Source organism: Musa acuminata, chromosome BXJ3-8, assembly GCF_036884655.1.
Source record: "Musa acuminata AAA Group cultivar baxijiao chromosome BXJ3-8, Cavendish_Baxijiao_AAA, whole genome shotgun sequence".
NCBI classification, from domain to species: Eukaryota; Viridiplantae; Streptophyta; class Magnoliopsida; order Zingiberales; family Musaceae; genus Musa; species Musa acuminata.
This window is the reverse complement of record NC_088356.1, coordinates 31,391,580-31,409,569: the sequence shown is the minus strand read 5'-3', so window position 1 is coordinate 31,409,569 and position 17,990 is coordinate 31,391,580. Positions and strand designations below refer to the sequence as shown.

At 34.4% G+C, this 17,990-nt stretch overlaps 1 protein-coding gene across 1 annotated transcript; it reads right to left on the bottom strand.

Annotated features, from left to right (window-relative positions):
- Positions 1-10,019: 10,019 nt before the first annotated feature.
- Positions 10,020-16,221, bottom strand: LOC135646098 (cullin-3B-like). The gene is made up of 3 exons (XM_065165249.1): positions 15,866-16,221; positions 10,621-12,716; positions 10,020-10,431 (listed from the first exon to the last, which is right to left on the bottom strand). Exons 1-2 carry the CDS (start codon positions 16,024-16,026, stop codon positions 10,676-10,678), a joined length of 2,202 nt encoding a protein of 733 aa, XP_065021321.1. The 5' UTR covers positions 16,027-16,221; the 3' UTR covers positions 10,020-10,431; positions 10,621-10,675.
- Positions 16,222-17,990: the final 1,769 nt, after the last annotated feature.

Here is a 17,990-nt window from a genome sequence, read left to right as displayed (position 1 = left end):
AACAAAGATCAATAAGCCATGAATCATAAAAATCATCATGCATAATTTCACATTAAGGATGAAATCAAACCTCTTAATATTTTCGTTAAGACATCAAGCACGGTTTCAATCAAAATCAGAAATCATCAAGATACACATTATTTCTTCTTGAAAAACATACATAGGATTATCATTAGATTTAAATCTAACATTTTATTCCTTTAACATACAACATGCAATTTTCATTATCATTTTTAAAATTACTAGCATGATCCCAATTTTTACATTTTCATTACGTTATTAAACATGTAATTTTCAAGAAAAATAATTTTTCTAAACTAAATTAATAATAACTCATGAAAGGCATTATATAATTTCAAAGTAAACTAAAGGAGTTTCATTTGAGTTGTTTACCTCGTTAACGAGAGTCACCAAAGCAAAGTTCGCCACTTCGTCTTCATTAGTTTGCTCCTCGTCTTCGGATGCACTCATTTCATCCCAAGTCACTTTAAGTGCTCTCTTCTTCTTTAACAACTTATTTTTAAGTTCATTTTTATTCTTTAATTCTTGTTTAATGAACTTTTTAAATTTCATAGTGAGGAGTTCAAGTTCACCATCACTTGAGCTTATGCTCAAGTGGTCTTTGATTGTTCTTAGTCCGAAATCCTTCTTGTTTTTAGTCCGAAATCCTTCTTGTTTTTAGTCCGAAATCCTTCTTGTTCTTTGAAAGGTTGTTCTTAAATTTGTTTTGTACCACATATGTCATAAAACTCATTTCATAGGTCATTAAAGACCTAATTAGTTCTTCGAGTGGAAGCTTGTTTAAATCTTTTGCCTCTTGTATGGCAATTACTTTTGAATCCTAGTTCTTATGAAGAGAACGTAAAATTTTATTTACAAGTTCAAAATCAGAAAAGCATTTATCAAAAGCTTTTAAACCATTGACGAAATCCGTAAAATGGGTGTACATGTCAACAACGGTTTCGCTTGGCTTCATTCGAAAAGGTTCAAAATCATGCATTAAAAGATTGACTTTAGAATCTTTTACTCTACTCGTGCCTTCATGTGTGATTTCGAGAGTGTGCTATATATCGAAAGTCGTTTCGCAAGTAGAAACCCAATTAAATTCAATTTTATCCAAATAGAGCGTTCATAGCTCTTGCATTTAAGGAAAAAGTTTTCTTCTCCAAATCATTCCATTCTTTCATTAGAGTAGAAGACTTTTGAAAACCACTTTCGATAATATTTCATAAATTTAAGTCCAATGAAAGCAAGAAAACTCTCATTCGAGTTTTCCAATATATGTAGCTCGTCCCATTGAACAAGGGAGGATGAATGAGAGAGTGACCCTCTTGAAAGCCAAAAAGAGTCATTTTTCTTTAAGTGTTAAACCAAATGAAAAAAATGAGGCTCTGATACCAACTGTTAGGAACGAGTCGACACTAAGAGGAGGGGGTATGAATTAGTGTAGTAGAAAGATTACGTCGGTTTAAAAATCTTCGTTGGATTAAAACTGATTTCGACGAAAACCATTTCGGAGAGATGTTAACTTTGAAATCGTATTCATAAGCGTAATGAAAGTAAAGCAAGTAAGTAGTTTGCAGTGAAGGTAAATAGCAAGAATAGAAATGTAAACCAAGTTTTTATAGTGGTTCGGTCACCGTGACCTACATCCACTCCACCGATTCCCCTTCCGTTGAGACCACCGGCATCCACTAACGATCTTTCTTTAATAGGTGAAGATTAACCTCCTTCTTACAACTCTATTCTCCTTTTGCAGGCTTAGAAGAGAATCTTTGCACCCCCTTTTTACAATGCTTCCCTCACACTCTCCCTTAGAATGGTCTATAAATTTTAGGAGGAGGGACTTTATACTTTACAAGGGTTTTAAACTCTAGAAATATAGGGTTTTTGTTTAATTTTCTTGTTTCTCTATACAGGAATAGCTAGGGTATTTATAGACCCCAAATGGCTTAAAAAATGGAGCCAAAATTCAAATCCCTTGAAATTTCAGGGTACGGGCGGTACCACCGCCTGCAGTTTGACACTAGGCGGTATCACTTCCGATAATCTCTCGACAATATTTCGGTGGACTCCCGGCAAGCTCCTGGACTTCACGATGATCTTTTTGGTGAGTTTCGACGAGCTTCTTTGGCAAGCTTTAGGACTTCTCGATCAATTCCGATAGAACTTCCGACGAACATCTGGACTTCCGACGAACTCTCGAACTCCCAATGAAATCACGTTCTTGACTCTGAGACTTCATTTTACTTTATGCCTTACTATTGTAGTTAATCCTGCGCACATAAAAACTAACTTTATCTAGACAATTATTACAAAGCTTGAATCATGTTGTCCGGCATGTCATTGGTTCATCGACGCTTCGTCCGATTCTTCGGCGCATCATCCTCTTTTGCGGCCTATTACCCAATCGGCCAGTTGACCTCCGCAACTCCGATATCCTTAGTATAATATCCACTATTCTTGGCCCGAAGCCTTTTGCCGATACGTCGACCGATCCTCCGGCCCGATGTTTAATCTTCTGACATATTTGCTCTGGCCCAACATGATTCTTCCTACTTCAATTGTCTCTCCTTGATCGAAGCTTCTTGTATCACTTAAAACATAGATTAAATCATAAATACTATTAATTTATTTTATCATCAAAATCTAAGATTTAACAGTTTCAACCATAAAGTATTTGTCCCAATCTTTAGCATTAGAACAATCTTTTTTATTTAAAATATTTCCTTCTTTAATCTTGATAGTTTATCTTGATATAGCCTAACTTGCCACACTTATAGCACTTGATTTTCTTTCGATTTGTATCATTATTCAAAGAAGACTCTTACTTGCTATTGGTATCATCCTTATTCTCTTTATCGTTATTATTACCTTTTTTTCTTATTTATAAAAAGAGCATCTCCATCTCCCCTAAAGTAGAAACTCTTATCATTTAAAGAGTTAGGGATTCTTGAGAAGCAAGAATATTTTCCAACTCTATTAAGGATGATTGTTAAACCCATCCTTAAATAAATATAATATAAGAAACGTATTCTTTTCGAAGATCATGAATAATATAACGTTTCGTCCATGTATCAGAAGTAGGCTTATTTGGATCTAGTGATATATCTAAACATACATTTTTAATCTTCAAAAAATACTAAGAAATTAAGAGATCACTTTGATAGTGTTTACTAAATTATTCTCTAAATACTAAAGCCAAGCCATATCATTTTTATTGAGCAATGCATCAAGAGTGATCCAAATATCTGAAGCAAATTTGATTCAAATAATGTGTTCAAAGATATCATGAAAAATGGATCTCTTTAATATAGAAAATCAGTCTTTGTATTTAAAATCTTCCATCTTTTCATAGTGTCTCCATCCGTAGCATCTTGTATTGTTGTTGCATTGCCACCAACCATATTCCACTAATCTTTCCCTATGAGATAAGACTCCAAACAAGTCTTCCAAATCTTATAGTTAGACTGATTCAAATCTACTAATTCGACTATAATATTCTATAGTTAAAAAAGATAATCTTCTTCGTCAAGGAGATCTTAAAAACACAGATGATTATCTTTATGGCTCTCATACCATGTAAAGAATAGGAAAACCACATGCAAGGATAACCCTTTCTCAAATAGTAGTAACAAGGTACTACTAACCAAAATGAAGAAGAAGAAACCTAGAAAAGAAAAACTTTATTGAACTTCTCAAAAAGAAAAACAATTACAGATTTTGAAAGAATCTTAGACTTGATTTGAATACTTTGGCGATTTACAATGCCACCTATTTATAAATGTAAAATACAAGAGTTTATAATCTTTACAACTCTATCTAATCTTATTTGAAATCTTCTAGAATATATTTTAAACTAATAATCCCTTATCCTTAAAAGTTTATTTAATTTTATTTAAAATATAAAATATTAATTTATGATCTTTCAAATTATATTTGAACTTCTTAACGTACCTACCTCGTGATTGTAGAATGCTTGTCAAACCATATGAAACACCTATCGGGCTCCACTATGGTACCTACTAAAGTGGCAGGTACATGAATGTCGGTATAGTTTTTTAGTGCGAACTAGAAAGAATCGAGTTCTTGTGATGAAGGGGTGGTTCTATCTGTCGGTGGGACTTCACTATCTCAAGAAAATAAAAAAAGGATAAAAATTAAGAAAAATCTGAAAAAAAATTATACTATCTAACTTTTTAAAAAAAGTTACGAGTACAGCTTTTAAAAATGATAAAAGTAATCCTCTAATAACCTTTTATCTTTTCCTCTTAAAAATTGGTATTTTTTCTTTCCTTCATATCTACTCTTTTTATCTTTTTAATAAGTCAATCCATGCAATTGAATCAATTCAACTTGAATCAGTTCAAAATAAATTATATTAAATATTTTATTAATTTATATTATTAAAAATAATAAAAATATATGAATATATTAAATTAATTTATCTAGGTAAATTTTTGAAAAAATTAATTTTAAAAAATATATACGGAGCACTCCAATTTTCTAAAATTCTTATACAGAACCCTAACTTTTTAAAATAGCAAAGGTAACTATCCAACAACTTTAATCTTTTTCTCTTAAAAGTTTATTTTCTTCCCTCTCTTATTAAAAGATGTTATCTTCTCTTTTCAACTTTTCAATAAACCAATCCATACAAGTAAATTGATTTAACCAATCTAAAACTTAAACCGATTTAGAAGAAATTATATTAAATAATTTACTAATATATATCAATTTTATAATATTAAAAATAATATTAAATATATATTAAATTATTAAAAATAATAATAATAAGTTTAAAACTAATTTATCTAACTATGGACCAATCAAAATACTATGAAATTTTCATGATATTTTTAATGATATGCAGATCGACATTTATGATATTTTTATTTTATAAATTTTTAATTTTTTTGGATTTTTTAGCATCTTAACAATTAAAATTTTTCATATATTTGTTTAATTACTACAAAAATATGATTTATTCCTGCCATGTTTTTTAACATTTGATCTTTTAAAATGGTAAGAATCCTATTCTAAAAATTTGGTTCAAAAAATCTAAGCCATTTATATTTTATTTTTAATTTTTTAAAATATATAATTATTATTATATTATTCTAAGTCATTTTTTTAAAAATTGATTGATTATACTTTTTGTTTTTATTATTTATATAATTTCTTATATATTTATATATTTATTTGATATGTTTAATAATATAAATTGATATATATCAATAATTTATTTAATATATTTTATTTTTGATATTAAGATGACATTTTTTATGTTTTATATATAAATTTAACTTTTGATGGCTCAAAATTAGCAAATAAATTATTTTAAAAAAAATTAAAAATAAAAATAATGGCCATATAGATATTTAAATTTTATTTTTAAGTTTCTTAAATATTTTAAATTTTTTTACTTTTCCATTTTTAAAAAATAAATAAACAATATTATTATATAATGATTGATTTTATAATTAGATAAATTAGTTTTATGTTTATATTTTATTATACTTTTTAATAATTTAATATATTTTTATATTTTAATATATATATATATATATATATATATATATATATATATATATATATATATTTTAACTGATTAAAATTTTGAACTGGTTGAACCGATTCTATTGTATGAGTTAGTTTATTAAAAAGGTGAAGAGAGATGATAGCAGCTTTGTGGCGGACAGAAGATGGCAGTGTTTACAGAAAAAATAAAATTTATTAAAGGACTCTTTTTTATCGTTTCTGAAATTTAGGATTCTTTATAAAAACTTTTAAAATTTAAGATTGCTATACAAAAATTGTACGGACGCGATGCAAGAATTCGCCCAATTAAAAAGTAAAAGCGTTTGCCCACGAATGTACCCAACGACGTCTTCGCGTGAAAAGTCCTGCGGGCCCTACGTTTCCTTTCCAACGACTGCATGGTACGGTGTGTTAGGCAAACAGCGAATAGGTAAAAACATGCGCGTGTGGGGCATCAGCGGACGCGTGTAATGCGCGTGGAGGCTCCTCACATCATGGAAACCCGTCATTCCATTTGATGTTTATCCTTTGACATCAGATTTATACAACAGAAAAAAAAAAAAAAGTTTATATTGTCTCGATAGCCTCCGTGTGGGGCATTTATTGAGCGTATTTTACGGATCAAAGAATTAGAAAAGTATATTTAAGAGGGATATTTATCATAATTTTGAGTTTATAAATAATCTCCCTTCTTCTTAGGATTACAAAATCCTTCGAGTAGACCACGAGCAATTTCTTTTTGTGTTTGATCGATCAATGGCTCATTGGTATCAACGTAAGTTTAAAAAAGAGTTTAAAGCGTTACCAAAGCATCGAAATGATCTATAATGATCAGATCAATTTTCTTGACATTGATATCCTTTGATCGGTGTTATCTCAAGTTATCTTGATAATAGTTTCAATTGACTTCATCCGAAACAATTCATAAATATAAACTAAAAGATTTATCTTCGACTCCTTTATTTTATTAGTGCCTTCATGACTAATTTCGAGTGTGTATCAAATATCAAAAGTCGTTTCATAAATAGACACTCGATTGAATTCGTTTTCATCTAAAGCACAAAACAAAGTATTCATAGCCTTCGCATTTAAAGCAAAAGTCATTTTCCACAAGATTTTATAACTCAAAATCGATTGAAATTAAAAAATCCTCATTCTAGTTTTCCAATATATATAATTCGTCCAATTGAATATGGGTGGACATATAATTGAATGACCCTCTTGATTATCGGTAAAAGTCATCTCTTTTGGATTTTAAACTAAATCGAAAGTAATCGAGCTCTGATACCAATTGTTAGGATCGAGTTGACACTAAAAGGGGAGGGGGGCGGGTGAATTAGTGCAGCGGATAAAAAATGTCGGTTTAAAAATCTTCGTACGTTAAAAAAATCGATCTCGGAAGATTACTTGAAAGCATGTTTATTTGTAAGAGCAGTGAAAGCCAAGTAAGGAGGAAGTGAAGCAATTGCAAAGTAAGAAAATGACAATAATGGAAATACAAACCAGAATTTATAGTGGTCCGATCTGTATGACCTATATCCACTTCTGATTCCTCCTCCGTCAAGGTCACTGGCGTCTACTAATGGTCTTCCTTCAATAGGCGAAGACCAACCACCTCTTTACAGTGCTTTCTCCTTTTCACGGATTTAGGAAATAACCCATACAAGCCTCACACCTCTCTCGAATTATCACAATACTAGAAAGGGAGAAGGACACTTTTCACTTTTACAATCCTTTTAACACCCCAAAATCTCAAGATATTGTTCACACTTTCGTGCCCTATCATGTAGAAAAGGGTGAAGTATTTATAAGCTCTAATGACTTCAGAATTAGATTCAAAAAGTGTCATATCCTTAGATTTCGAGGTACTGGCAATACCACCGTCATTATTAGGCGGTACTACCACCTACAGATTGACACTGGGTGGTACCACCGGTTGACAAAGTCGGACACCAAGCTCTAGCGATACCATTGCTTGATAGGGGCGATATCACTACCCAGACCACTTGGGAGACTGAGTCACCAAACGGTGCCACCATCGGTCATGACTTCAGGTGCTGAATGGGTTGTTCAACCAACCCATTTCAGCTCTTTTAAGGGCCCAATTGACCCCTAACTGAGTTAGTGGGATTACCTCCTAATTCTAACTCAACTTAGGGTCTAACTATAATAATTTAAGATATTAACTAAGTAGTCTTGGCCTGATATATCAATTGTTCTTCTAGCGAGCTTCCAACGAACTTCCGACAATCTCTCGGTAATATTCCAGCGGACTCCTAGCAAGCTCTTGGACTTTATGACGATCTTCTTGGCGAGTTCCGACAAGCTTCTTTGGCAAGCTCCTAGACTTCTCGGTCAATTTCAACAGAACTTCTGATGAACATCCGGACTTCCGACAAACTCTCGAACTCCTAACGAAATCTTGATCTTGACTCTGGCCTAACATTTGCTTTATGTCTTACTGTTATCGTAGTTAATCCTACACACTTTTCTCAATATATAGATTAGATCAAATAATTTACCAATTAATTTCACCATCAAAATCCGAGATTCAACATAAACATCTATCAGAAATTTTTTTTACAATAAAAGATTCTTTAATATGTCATTAGGCAAATAATTATTTATATATAAATTAATGTGTCTAAAATTATTTGCAATAAAAATATATAATAATTATTAATATTCAAAAGATTATTTAGACAATTCCTATAAAGAATTCTATTGAGTTGAAACATCCACAATAAATCTTTTCGATCTTTTACCATTTAATTTATAAAATTAAGCCCACTCTTTTATTACTTGTGGATGATCCAATAAGAATGAAATTGTTTGCTTAAATTGAGTAAGAAAATAAAAAAAAATCATAAACCTTCTTATATACATAAACTTAGAACATGACAAACACACCTAATATAAAAAAAAAATACCACCAAAAGCATATTGATATACTTCTTGAAATTCCAAAATAGAAGCCATATTTGTCGCTACATAGTCAAAATCAATAAAAAATTTTTAAAAATTAAATAATATTCTTCTAAAATTATTTTTATGATTCTATAAATATTATCGACAGTGTGCCATTTATCAAAAACTCTAAAAATAATAATTTACTTTTGTATAATTTAATCACTGTTAATCCAATAATAAATTATTCTTATGTTAGAGTATATTTATCAGTGATCACTCCAAATATTAGTACAAATAAAAACACAGTCATCAAAAGCTTCAAAAGTTTCTTGTAAATCCTTTTTTTTATAAAAATTATGTAAAGTGGGAATATGAGTGATTGGAGGAACTCGTTGAGCAATGAATTCAAAACCTCTTGACAATAATTAATTTAAACTAACTTTTTCATCAAAATCGAAAGATAAGTGTTCTATAAAAGTTAATATAACTAACGCCTCATGATTTTTTCAATAGAAAAATGAAAAATGGGATTAACATAATTTTCCTTCTTTAAATTTTAAAATATGGTCATAATAGTTACATATCACATAGAATGAGTCATCGATATTTCAAACTTTTTGAAGTAAAACTTAAAAGATGTCCAATTTTACTTTGGCCATCGTATCAATTTCCCTTGCCTCATGTATGACGTTAATATATTGGTTTTTTTGGATTGCCATAATGAGACTTTCGAGAGACATGAAAATTATGGAGCGATCTTAACAATGTTTAACGAGTGCTTATAAATGTGAGAGAAAGAATTAACGATTTGAGGAGGTATTTATAGGATTTTTGAATATATTTCTTTCCTAAAATGCTCCTAAAACTAGTTATTATTTAATTATTGAAAGAGACAAATTTATCTTTTTATTTTTTATAATTTTTATTTATGAAATAATCAAAGTATTTCTAAAAATAACCATTTATATGAATATTGAGAGAGATAAATTGATCATTTGCTTGTTAGGCCAAGAGTGGACCGTTGGACCGATCGTTTGATAAACCCCTACTTCAAGAAAAAAAAATATATCAAACCGATGATTAGAACCAGAACTGGTTTGACTCTTGAACGACTAATTTTGGAACCGACGGTTTCGGTTTCTCAAACCTAGGAACCAGAATCGTACAGCCCTATCTGATTTCAATTTGATTTGAGACCGATTCAATTATAATTCGAACCGAACCGAAACGAAACTAAAACGAAACTGGACCCTGGACAACGCTACTTTACTTGTCTGTCTAACGGTCCCAGGACAGGCTGCCAGTCTCACCAACCTGTCTTGTTGGGAGGCAGAAGGGAGTGTGACAAGCCACAAATTTGTAACGACCACACATGGATGGGTATCAAATTATGGTGTCACTGTATTGAGAGAAAAAAAAGTAGTGAACCTGCACTGCTGCTGGAAACATTGTTGTAAGTTGTGATAATAAAGACTTTTACCATTAAAAAAAGAGAGAAAGGTGGAAAAATAAATTAGCAAATCAGCAAACACACGGGAGGAATTTTCCAATCAGTCATGCACTAAAAATAAATAATTAAGGGGCCTCACTTTCGTTGGACTTAAGCTTGATCATAGCAAGTTTCGGCAATTTCAGGATCAACATGTAGAATGGACTTCCATGTAGAATGGCATCACACAAAGGACAGATTCGACTAAAGGATTTGCCAAACATATCAAGAGAGCTTGAATAGACTGCTACAAATTGCTTTACTACTCGATCTGTGGACTGAACAGTGAACCTCATGATTCTGGGGCTCTTTTTGCTCCCTAACTCTTTTAACTTCTGGGGCATCTGAGACTTTCAAGTACAAGACTTCGATCAATATTTCCCAGTACATCATCTAAACAACTTTCCCTCTTGTAAGTTGCTGGCAACTTTTTTCACAGATGATCCCCATTAAGATAAGCTTCAAGCCTTAACTGCATCATCCAAATATACCTGTGCAAATATAATAGAGATAAAATAGAAGGAACCGACATACAACAACATGACTTAATTGGGAAGAACGAATCTAGGATAAACTAGAATTCAGAAGATTTTGCAAGACTGAAATATAAGGGCACTATAACAGAAGGCAGAAATAGGAGAAGAGATTTCATGGGGATACATGAGCAGGAACTTGCATACCAATTATATGGAAATCAGAGTAAGACCTCCATCCACAGGAAACGTCATATGACATTCAAGCAAGATAGCGATATAATTTTCTGTCCACTTTATCCCTTTCTAAAAACTCACGTTCAATGAGAGACTCAATTCGCTTTTTTATGACAACAGGGTTTGGCAGGAAGCGAGATTGCAATTGTGATGTGACCTCCGTAACAATGGTGTTATGATCTAATACCCTTCTGGATTTCATAATCCTCACAATTGCAGCTTCAATCTGAGGTTTTCTATCTTCTTCCACTCTTTGGCGAGTCTCCTGCTTCTCCGGCTCTGACTCCTTTTGTGCTGCCACAGTTCCTATCTTCACCTTGATAAACTTGCTTGCAAATTTGTCATTGAAGTAGAAAGCATCATCCTCAGCTATATCCTTGCTCATTGGCTCCTTGCGCAGGACATTCTTACCTTTGACACAAGCAAGAGACTGAAGACAACGCTTCAGATCAGAAGGTGGGATTTCTGTGGCCTGTTCTATTTCTCCGTATGTCAACCGATCCACAGAGTTAAATAGCATAAGAATACACATTTGGTAAGTTGAAACATTCAGCTCGTGCCTCTGGCCCTTGCCAAAGGTTGCCTTAATATCAGCTGTACCCATATTTGTTTGCCATGTCAATCTACGCCCAGTACGCGTCCCAAGATAATATGTCCGGAACTTCTCACATATGACAAGAATTTCAGCTGGAAGGTTGCAAGGTGCACTAGGCTGTGTTGGCCATGAACCAGTTGTAAGAACTTGCACAGCAAGGGTGGGGCCATCTCCAATCTCAGAATACTGACTAGTATAGAATCCTTGCATAGTATCTACGGAAGTCTTCATGTCTGTAAACATGCCTTCCAATTTAGAGGTGAACTGATACCCACATTCTGTCTTGAGCTTAACAATCATACTCCTCTCTGTATCATCAGAAACAGATTTTCCTGCAAGAAGCCGCTTTGCCAAGTGTTGTTTGTAATATTTCTCAAATACATCCTTCTCCTGCAAGTACCTAAACAACATCATCACTTTGTCCAGGACTACCTCTACATCCTCTTCACTTACCCCTTTAAGCCCCTTACGAAGCTTATCATCAACATAAAGTGATATGAATTCAGGAGACCTGTTGTTTAGGTTAATAAAGTATTCAAATGAAGAGTTCAAAGCATTCTGGAATGTCTTATCATTGTTGAATGCTTTGGTTATTATCTTATCATACTTATCCTTCTCATCCAAAAGATTTTGTACAAAATCCACTGGGTCCTTTAATTTCTCAGGGTCACTTACTAACTGCTTTCCAGTGTCTCGAAGGTGGGAAGTCATCACATCTTTAATAGTTGAAAGCCCATCGGGAACTCGGCGGAATAAGTTGTACATTCTGCTTAAGTCTTCATACTTGTCATCTACAAGCATACTCACAAGACCAGAATTCTCCATGTGGACCAGCCTCTGCATGTGGTTGGCAATCATCTCTCCCTCCACTACACTAGTTATTTTCACTTCACTTTTTACATCTAAGTAGTGTGAGACCCTCTCTATCTCTTCACTAAGACGTCTCTCAGCTTTCCTGAGGTACTCACCACAATCACAGCACTCAATTAGTTGTTGAGATTCTACACTGTAAAAGCTAGCTGAGACCTCTAGAAATGGTTTCTCAAAATCTTCTTGATACACAGAAGATCCGAGATCCATTAGCATTTTTGTTATATTCCTCATCAACCCTCTATTTATTACCTCGCCTGTTCTCTCCCTATGTATGAGGTCAAGGAGCATATCCAGTAGCCTAGACTGGATTTTGCTGGAATGGATGATATTATCCCTCCAGAGATTAAGACCAAGCTCATGAACAGGTGTCTTGTGACTACTGTGAACAAATGTCCTATCCATGTACATCAGTATGTCTCGGATCATCTGTAATGCCTTGTTGTGGTCTCCCCATTTTACATTAAGCTCCTCTAAAAAGAAACCTCCCTGAGCAGATTCTATTGATCTTGCAATTTCTTTTAGATGTCCTGTCATAGTGTTCACAAGTCCAGTGTAAAGCTTTTCCCCATACTTGTGCAGAACCATATTGTAAGCATTCCTAAACATAGGAGAAACTAAAATATCAAAGATTTGTGTTTTAACACAAAAATTGCAATCAGAAAGGCAATTTGAAAATGGAATAAGAAAAAACTATATCGACTTCATATACTTGCAAATGTATAAATCAGAAAATAGCCAAAACAGAATCAAGAAATGATGTCAGAGGGAAAACATGATCTTTTTAGTAAATATGGTTTACCCAAGAAACATAAGTGTTTCACACCCACAGCAGCAAATAAGTCAATGTAAAAATGAGAATTTTCAAGATTTCTTGCCACCAGAAGGAAATGGTAGATGCAATTTTAATCTTAGACCAACAGCATCTTACGTCAAAAATGATTAGAAACGAATAATATTATAAAACTCTCAGCCAGTCTAACAATGAGATGGTTGATGAATAGATGAATGAACTTCAATCACCTTAAAACAAATTAGCATAGAGACTCATCCATGCCTAGAAATTTAGACCATCATATAAAATCCAAATATTCAAGGCAGATTTATAATCTTCAGTTGGCTCAGTAGCTTGAGGGTGAGCATCCTCTTAACAGCCTAGCTTTACTAGTCATATTGACAGTGATGATTTTCAGTTGTCTCAGCAGCATGATGGTGAGCATCCTCTACTCCCTAGCTTTACAGGTCATATTGACATGTACAAGGGGGAAAACAAATCAAAACAAAAGTTGCAATCCACTTCAATCAGCAACACAACAAACATGTCAAAATGACCACAGATATCATTTAGTAACTTATTTCCACATCATTTTTCATATCCCAAAGTTTGAAGGACAAAGATCAGTTCTAAAATCAGAAAAAATAGAATGATAAGATGTGACTCGAGAAATCAACATTAAGAATAAAGTATAATACCGATCTCAAGAGAAAAAAAGGAAAGAAAAGTAACACCCGACAACCTTACTATTTGAAAGAATCTACGAACCTTGTTTATACACACACAAATGAAAATAGAAGCTAAAACTTTATGAAATTTATGAGGGCCATGAAACAAAACAAGTTTACGACTGTTAAACAATAAAACATCTTGTCTATTAAATGATAGTAGAAAAAACAAAAATAGAAAATCCACTGTTACAAAGTCCATAAAACATGTACAATGTATGATTTTGCCCAATAAATGATTATAAGTACAAACAGTAAGCACACATTATCAATAAGTGGCAATACCACAATATCACAAATCTAAATGAAGGATACAAGATCTAAAGCTTATATTTGAAAGTATTTTTTCACCATAAGAAAAAAGAAGAAGAGATTTTCAGGCTTGAGGTCCAGCAATCAAAACTTAAAAGGTATAGTTTGATCCCTGTTGTTAATTATATAACTTAAATTAACCTAGAATGTGGAATGTTCTGGGACAAGATACGGTAAGTATGCCAATTAGTTTGGTCTTGGTTGGAACATTGAGAGAAATAGAGGTGAGGACATAGGTCTAGTTATTTGCCATGTTAGATCATAGATTCATTATAATCAATGAAACACGAAAGTCGCTCATTAGAAACTACAAGAAGTAAGGTATCTTGTGCTTGCTAAATTATTAGCTTCTTTTTTACCTAGATAAAGAAATTTCATATGCAAAGATGTGAGAGCTCTACAATTGATGATATGGTTATGGTTGTCAATGTTGTTGATTTGGGCTTTTCATAAATGGATTGTATTTTCATGAAAGGATTGTAGAATACAAATGTGTGATACAAACTTTGTTTACCAAAGGTTAGGAAGACCTATGCCAGGCAAATTCCACTTTTTGTCATGCAGCTGATTGATGCAATGCTCAAGACCCACTGGTGGAACTCTTCTCACACAATCGGTTCTTGATAGGGGCCCCCTCTTGTAGCTCATTAACCGCATGAGACATGGTGAACACACCTCATATGGCGCTCCATAGCACCTTTCCTATGTGTATTCCATTCTTTTTATATATCCATGAAAACGTACAGCATTAACAACCTTAGATCTCCCATTTGACCTAAGACACAATTCTATAAGAAAGTTTGTTCATGAAATCCACAGAGTATAACTATCCATGTAACTATCATATAGTGCTACAGCTGGATCAACGTCTGACTAACAAATTCCAAAATCCAAATCTGTCAAAATCATTCTAGTTTAGAAAATATAGACTGCAATCACCTAGCACTTACCAATCTGCATCCATGCTACGATCAGCCATCCAATGGACCCCAAACATCAGAATAGAATGTCCTAAGTTTTAAAAAGACTTTGGAAGAAGGTCCAGCAACATGTATTAAGATTGGCCAATTTTCAACCAAACCAAGATATGAACATAGAACTTGAAGACCCTAGTTGAACTTAGCTCTGTTATTTAAGAAACAAAGCCATAAAGATCTTGGACTGCTATCGTGGCTCAAAAAAAAAAAACCAGTTGACAAGAATCAAATAGATTCTTATTATAGTGTGAACTAAGATCCAAATGCATGATACTAATGGCAGCCAACAATAACTTTAGAAGTCTGCATGAATTAGAAAATAAAATTCACCAGAACCTAATACGGCTCAAAACTATACATAAACTATAGCTGCACCTAATATGTGTTAAATACTAGACCAAAACTAGATCGACTCAACTTGACCAAACCTAATCCTCAGCTAAATAGTAAATACTGTGCTACATCGGTGAATCAGAATCAACAGCTAATTGTGGTCAGAGCTAGGATGCATCCAAGTAATAAATTAATTGAGGTGTAAGAAATTCTAGATTGTGCAGTCACCATAAATCTGTTGTCTTACTCAAAAATCTTTTGGACAAATTCAGTCATTTAACATGGACTAGCATATCCAAGTAATAAATTAATTATTCGACAAAGAAATTTTTTATTGTTCTCTATCTAGCCAATCTCGATCTAAAAGCCATTGACCTAAGTGGGATAAATTTGAGGACAAAGAAATTTTTTATTGTTCTCTATTACGTTAAGTGAACTTTCTAATTTGCGACTGAAAAATAAGACAGAAATATCTATAATGCCTTTAACTCATGAATCTGAGGAACATCCAGTTTAAATATCTCACATCAATGTCATTGACGAGAGAAGAGACAGAAGGGGGTACAGTAACAGAATGTGAAGTCTTGGGAAGAACAAAATCAAGAAGCGAGGCAATGGGTTGCACCTATAGAGCTCCTCGAAGGAGAGGCCGCTGGCGTTGTGGTTGTAAATCTCGTGGATCGCGTGCTCCAACACCCTCCATGTCCTCTCGGCGTAGTTGGGGTCGAGCTCGACCCGGTGCTTGAACGCCTCGATCTTAAAGTTGCGCTTCTTCTGGGCGCTCATCCTTGCCGCCGCGGCCGGACGGAAGTACCGATCCTTTTCTCCAAATCGGGCGACGGAATCGGCACCTTCAGCAGACTCGATCGATCACCGGCGTAGAAACCAAGCAGAAACGGGAACGGCACCGCTCCGATCGCGAGTTAGGGCTTCACGGGAAAGATGGCGAGGGGTTAGGAGGGGAAGAGAGAGAAGGGGGTGGAGGAAAGCAGAGGGAAATGGACGGAAGGTAATGAAGCGGGTCTATTTACTGGCAAAATTGCTAAAAAATTCCTGTAAACCAACTAATTTTCATATTTAATCCGCTAAACTTTGATTTAACACATGCCTCGTGATCCAAAAATTTATCTTATACATACTCCTTATCGTTAATCACATTAATTTTTTTCTTTTGGTTAAAATTATAATTAATATTATTTAAAAATATTAAAAATATTTTGGTACTTTTATGTATACGATACGAGTTTATTATTATTTAAATCTTCCTTTTGTCACAGACAAAATTGTAAATGGGGTGTTTGACGTAATGCTTATGTATGTCCATGTCTTTTGGTTTGTTCATACTTTGCACAGCATGTAAAAGGCTAGTAGTAGGCTTAGTAGTCCTATTTTCTATCGGTCTATAGTGGACCATTTTGGATCCTTTATTGTGCGACCGTTTAGAGCTTGTGAAGTTTGTTTGTAATTTGCATCGGTTATGAAGTGTTTTCTGAAATTTTACTTATGGATCTCGAGTGAGGCGTTTTCTCTAACTCGTTTTCTCTTTTGTAGGTCCTAAGGGACCATTGGAGGTTTCAGGGAAGTTGACCTTTGCAGACAGACATGCAAGGGTGCACTTAGACAAAACCAGCTAAGTCCGTGACAAATGGTATCAGAGCGGGAAAAGCACTCATAGAAACATTTTGCATGCAAATGTGGGAGACTTGGCTAGGCTGCGTTGAGAACAGCAAGCATGCACGACCGTTTGGGGGGAAGCGGGCATGGAGATGTAGGGAAAAATAGTTGCTCAGAGGAGCGGGCATCTGAGATTGACATTCAGAGGAATGGCCAACCCTTCGCACAAGAGGCACCACGAGGACAAGTAAGATGGGAAGAATGCATAGCGCACAAAGGTTGGGATGGCTAAGTTTGAGCTATGGCTTAACGTTAGCAACCATACTTGATGGTGCTCAAGGCAAGCGAGGCGCTTGGTAAAGAATGAGACCATGTAAGTTGGAATGGGTTGTTTAATGACCGAAAGAGTTATGCAAAACTCATAGAGGTGAGGGGAATTGCTAACTCGAAGAATTCGGTACTCATGCAAAGGCTTGTATGCCAACGATGGAGTGTTCATGGCCATCCCAAGGCGACCAAAACTCGGCGCCATGGAGCATTGAAACTTTCTCTTCGACAAGAGAAGGATATGTCCGTAGGAGGCTGAAGTGTGAAGCAAGTTCAGCATGTTGCTAGGCCTTGAGGGATGCAGCAGGGATTGTATTGACGTTGAGTCGCAATCTAGCAAGTGCGTTTGCGGGAGGCAGAACAATGCATAGTTTGTTCAGCAAGGTGGAGTAGTCCAAGGGGATGGTGGTCTCCGAAACTTTCAGAGAGAAGGAAGCGAAGAGAGGAGATAAGTCTCAGCTCCCTAGAGGGAGAATCATGTGCAATGGACCTCACATGTTGAGGAGAAGTACCTCAAAACAACTCCACAAAGCTCAACATGCAGAGCAAGCGACGAGGAGTCATCGCATGATCTCGCTTGAGATAATGTATTGAGGGATGCATTACGAGATTAAGTGGGGGAGCGATCCAAGGCAATACTAATGAAGGCACACTTCAAGTCAATATAAAAATCAGATTCAATGAAAGGTTGACCCATGGAATGGTGGGCGCGAGAGCCACCATCAACTCAATGCAAAACGAGGAGCGGAGCAACTTAGGTGTAACTTGGCGAAGTACCCAAGCTGCATAAAGTGATTCTGTTAGGATCG

Excerpts from the sequence above, each read along its gene's own strand:
- LOC135646098 (XM_065165249.1), bottom strand. The coding sequence starts at position 16,026 with ATGAGCGCCCAGAAGAAGCGCAACTTTAAGATCGAGGCGTTCAAGCAC. Across the intron at positions 12,717-15,865 it reads TCCTTCGAGGAGCTCTATAG|GAATGCTTACAATATGGTTC; the intron begins GTGCAACCCATT and ends TCCTATGTTTAG.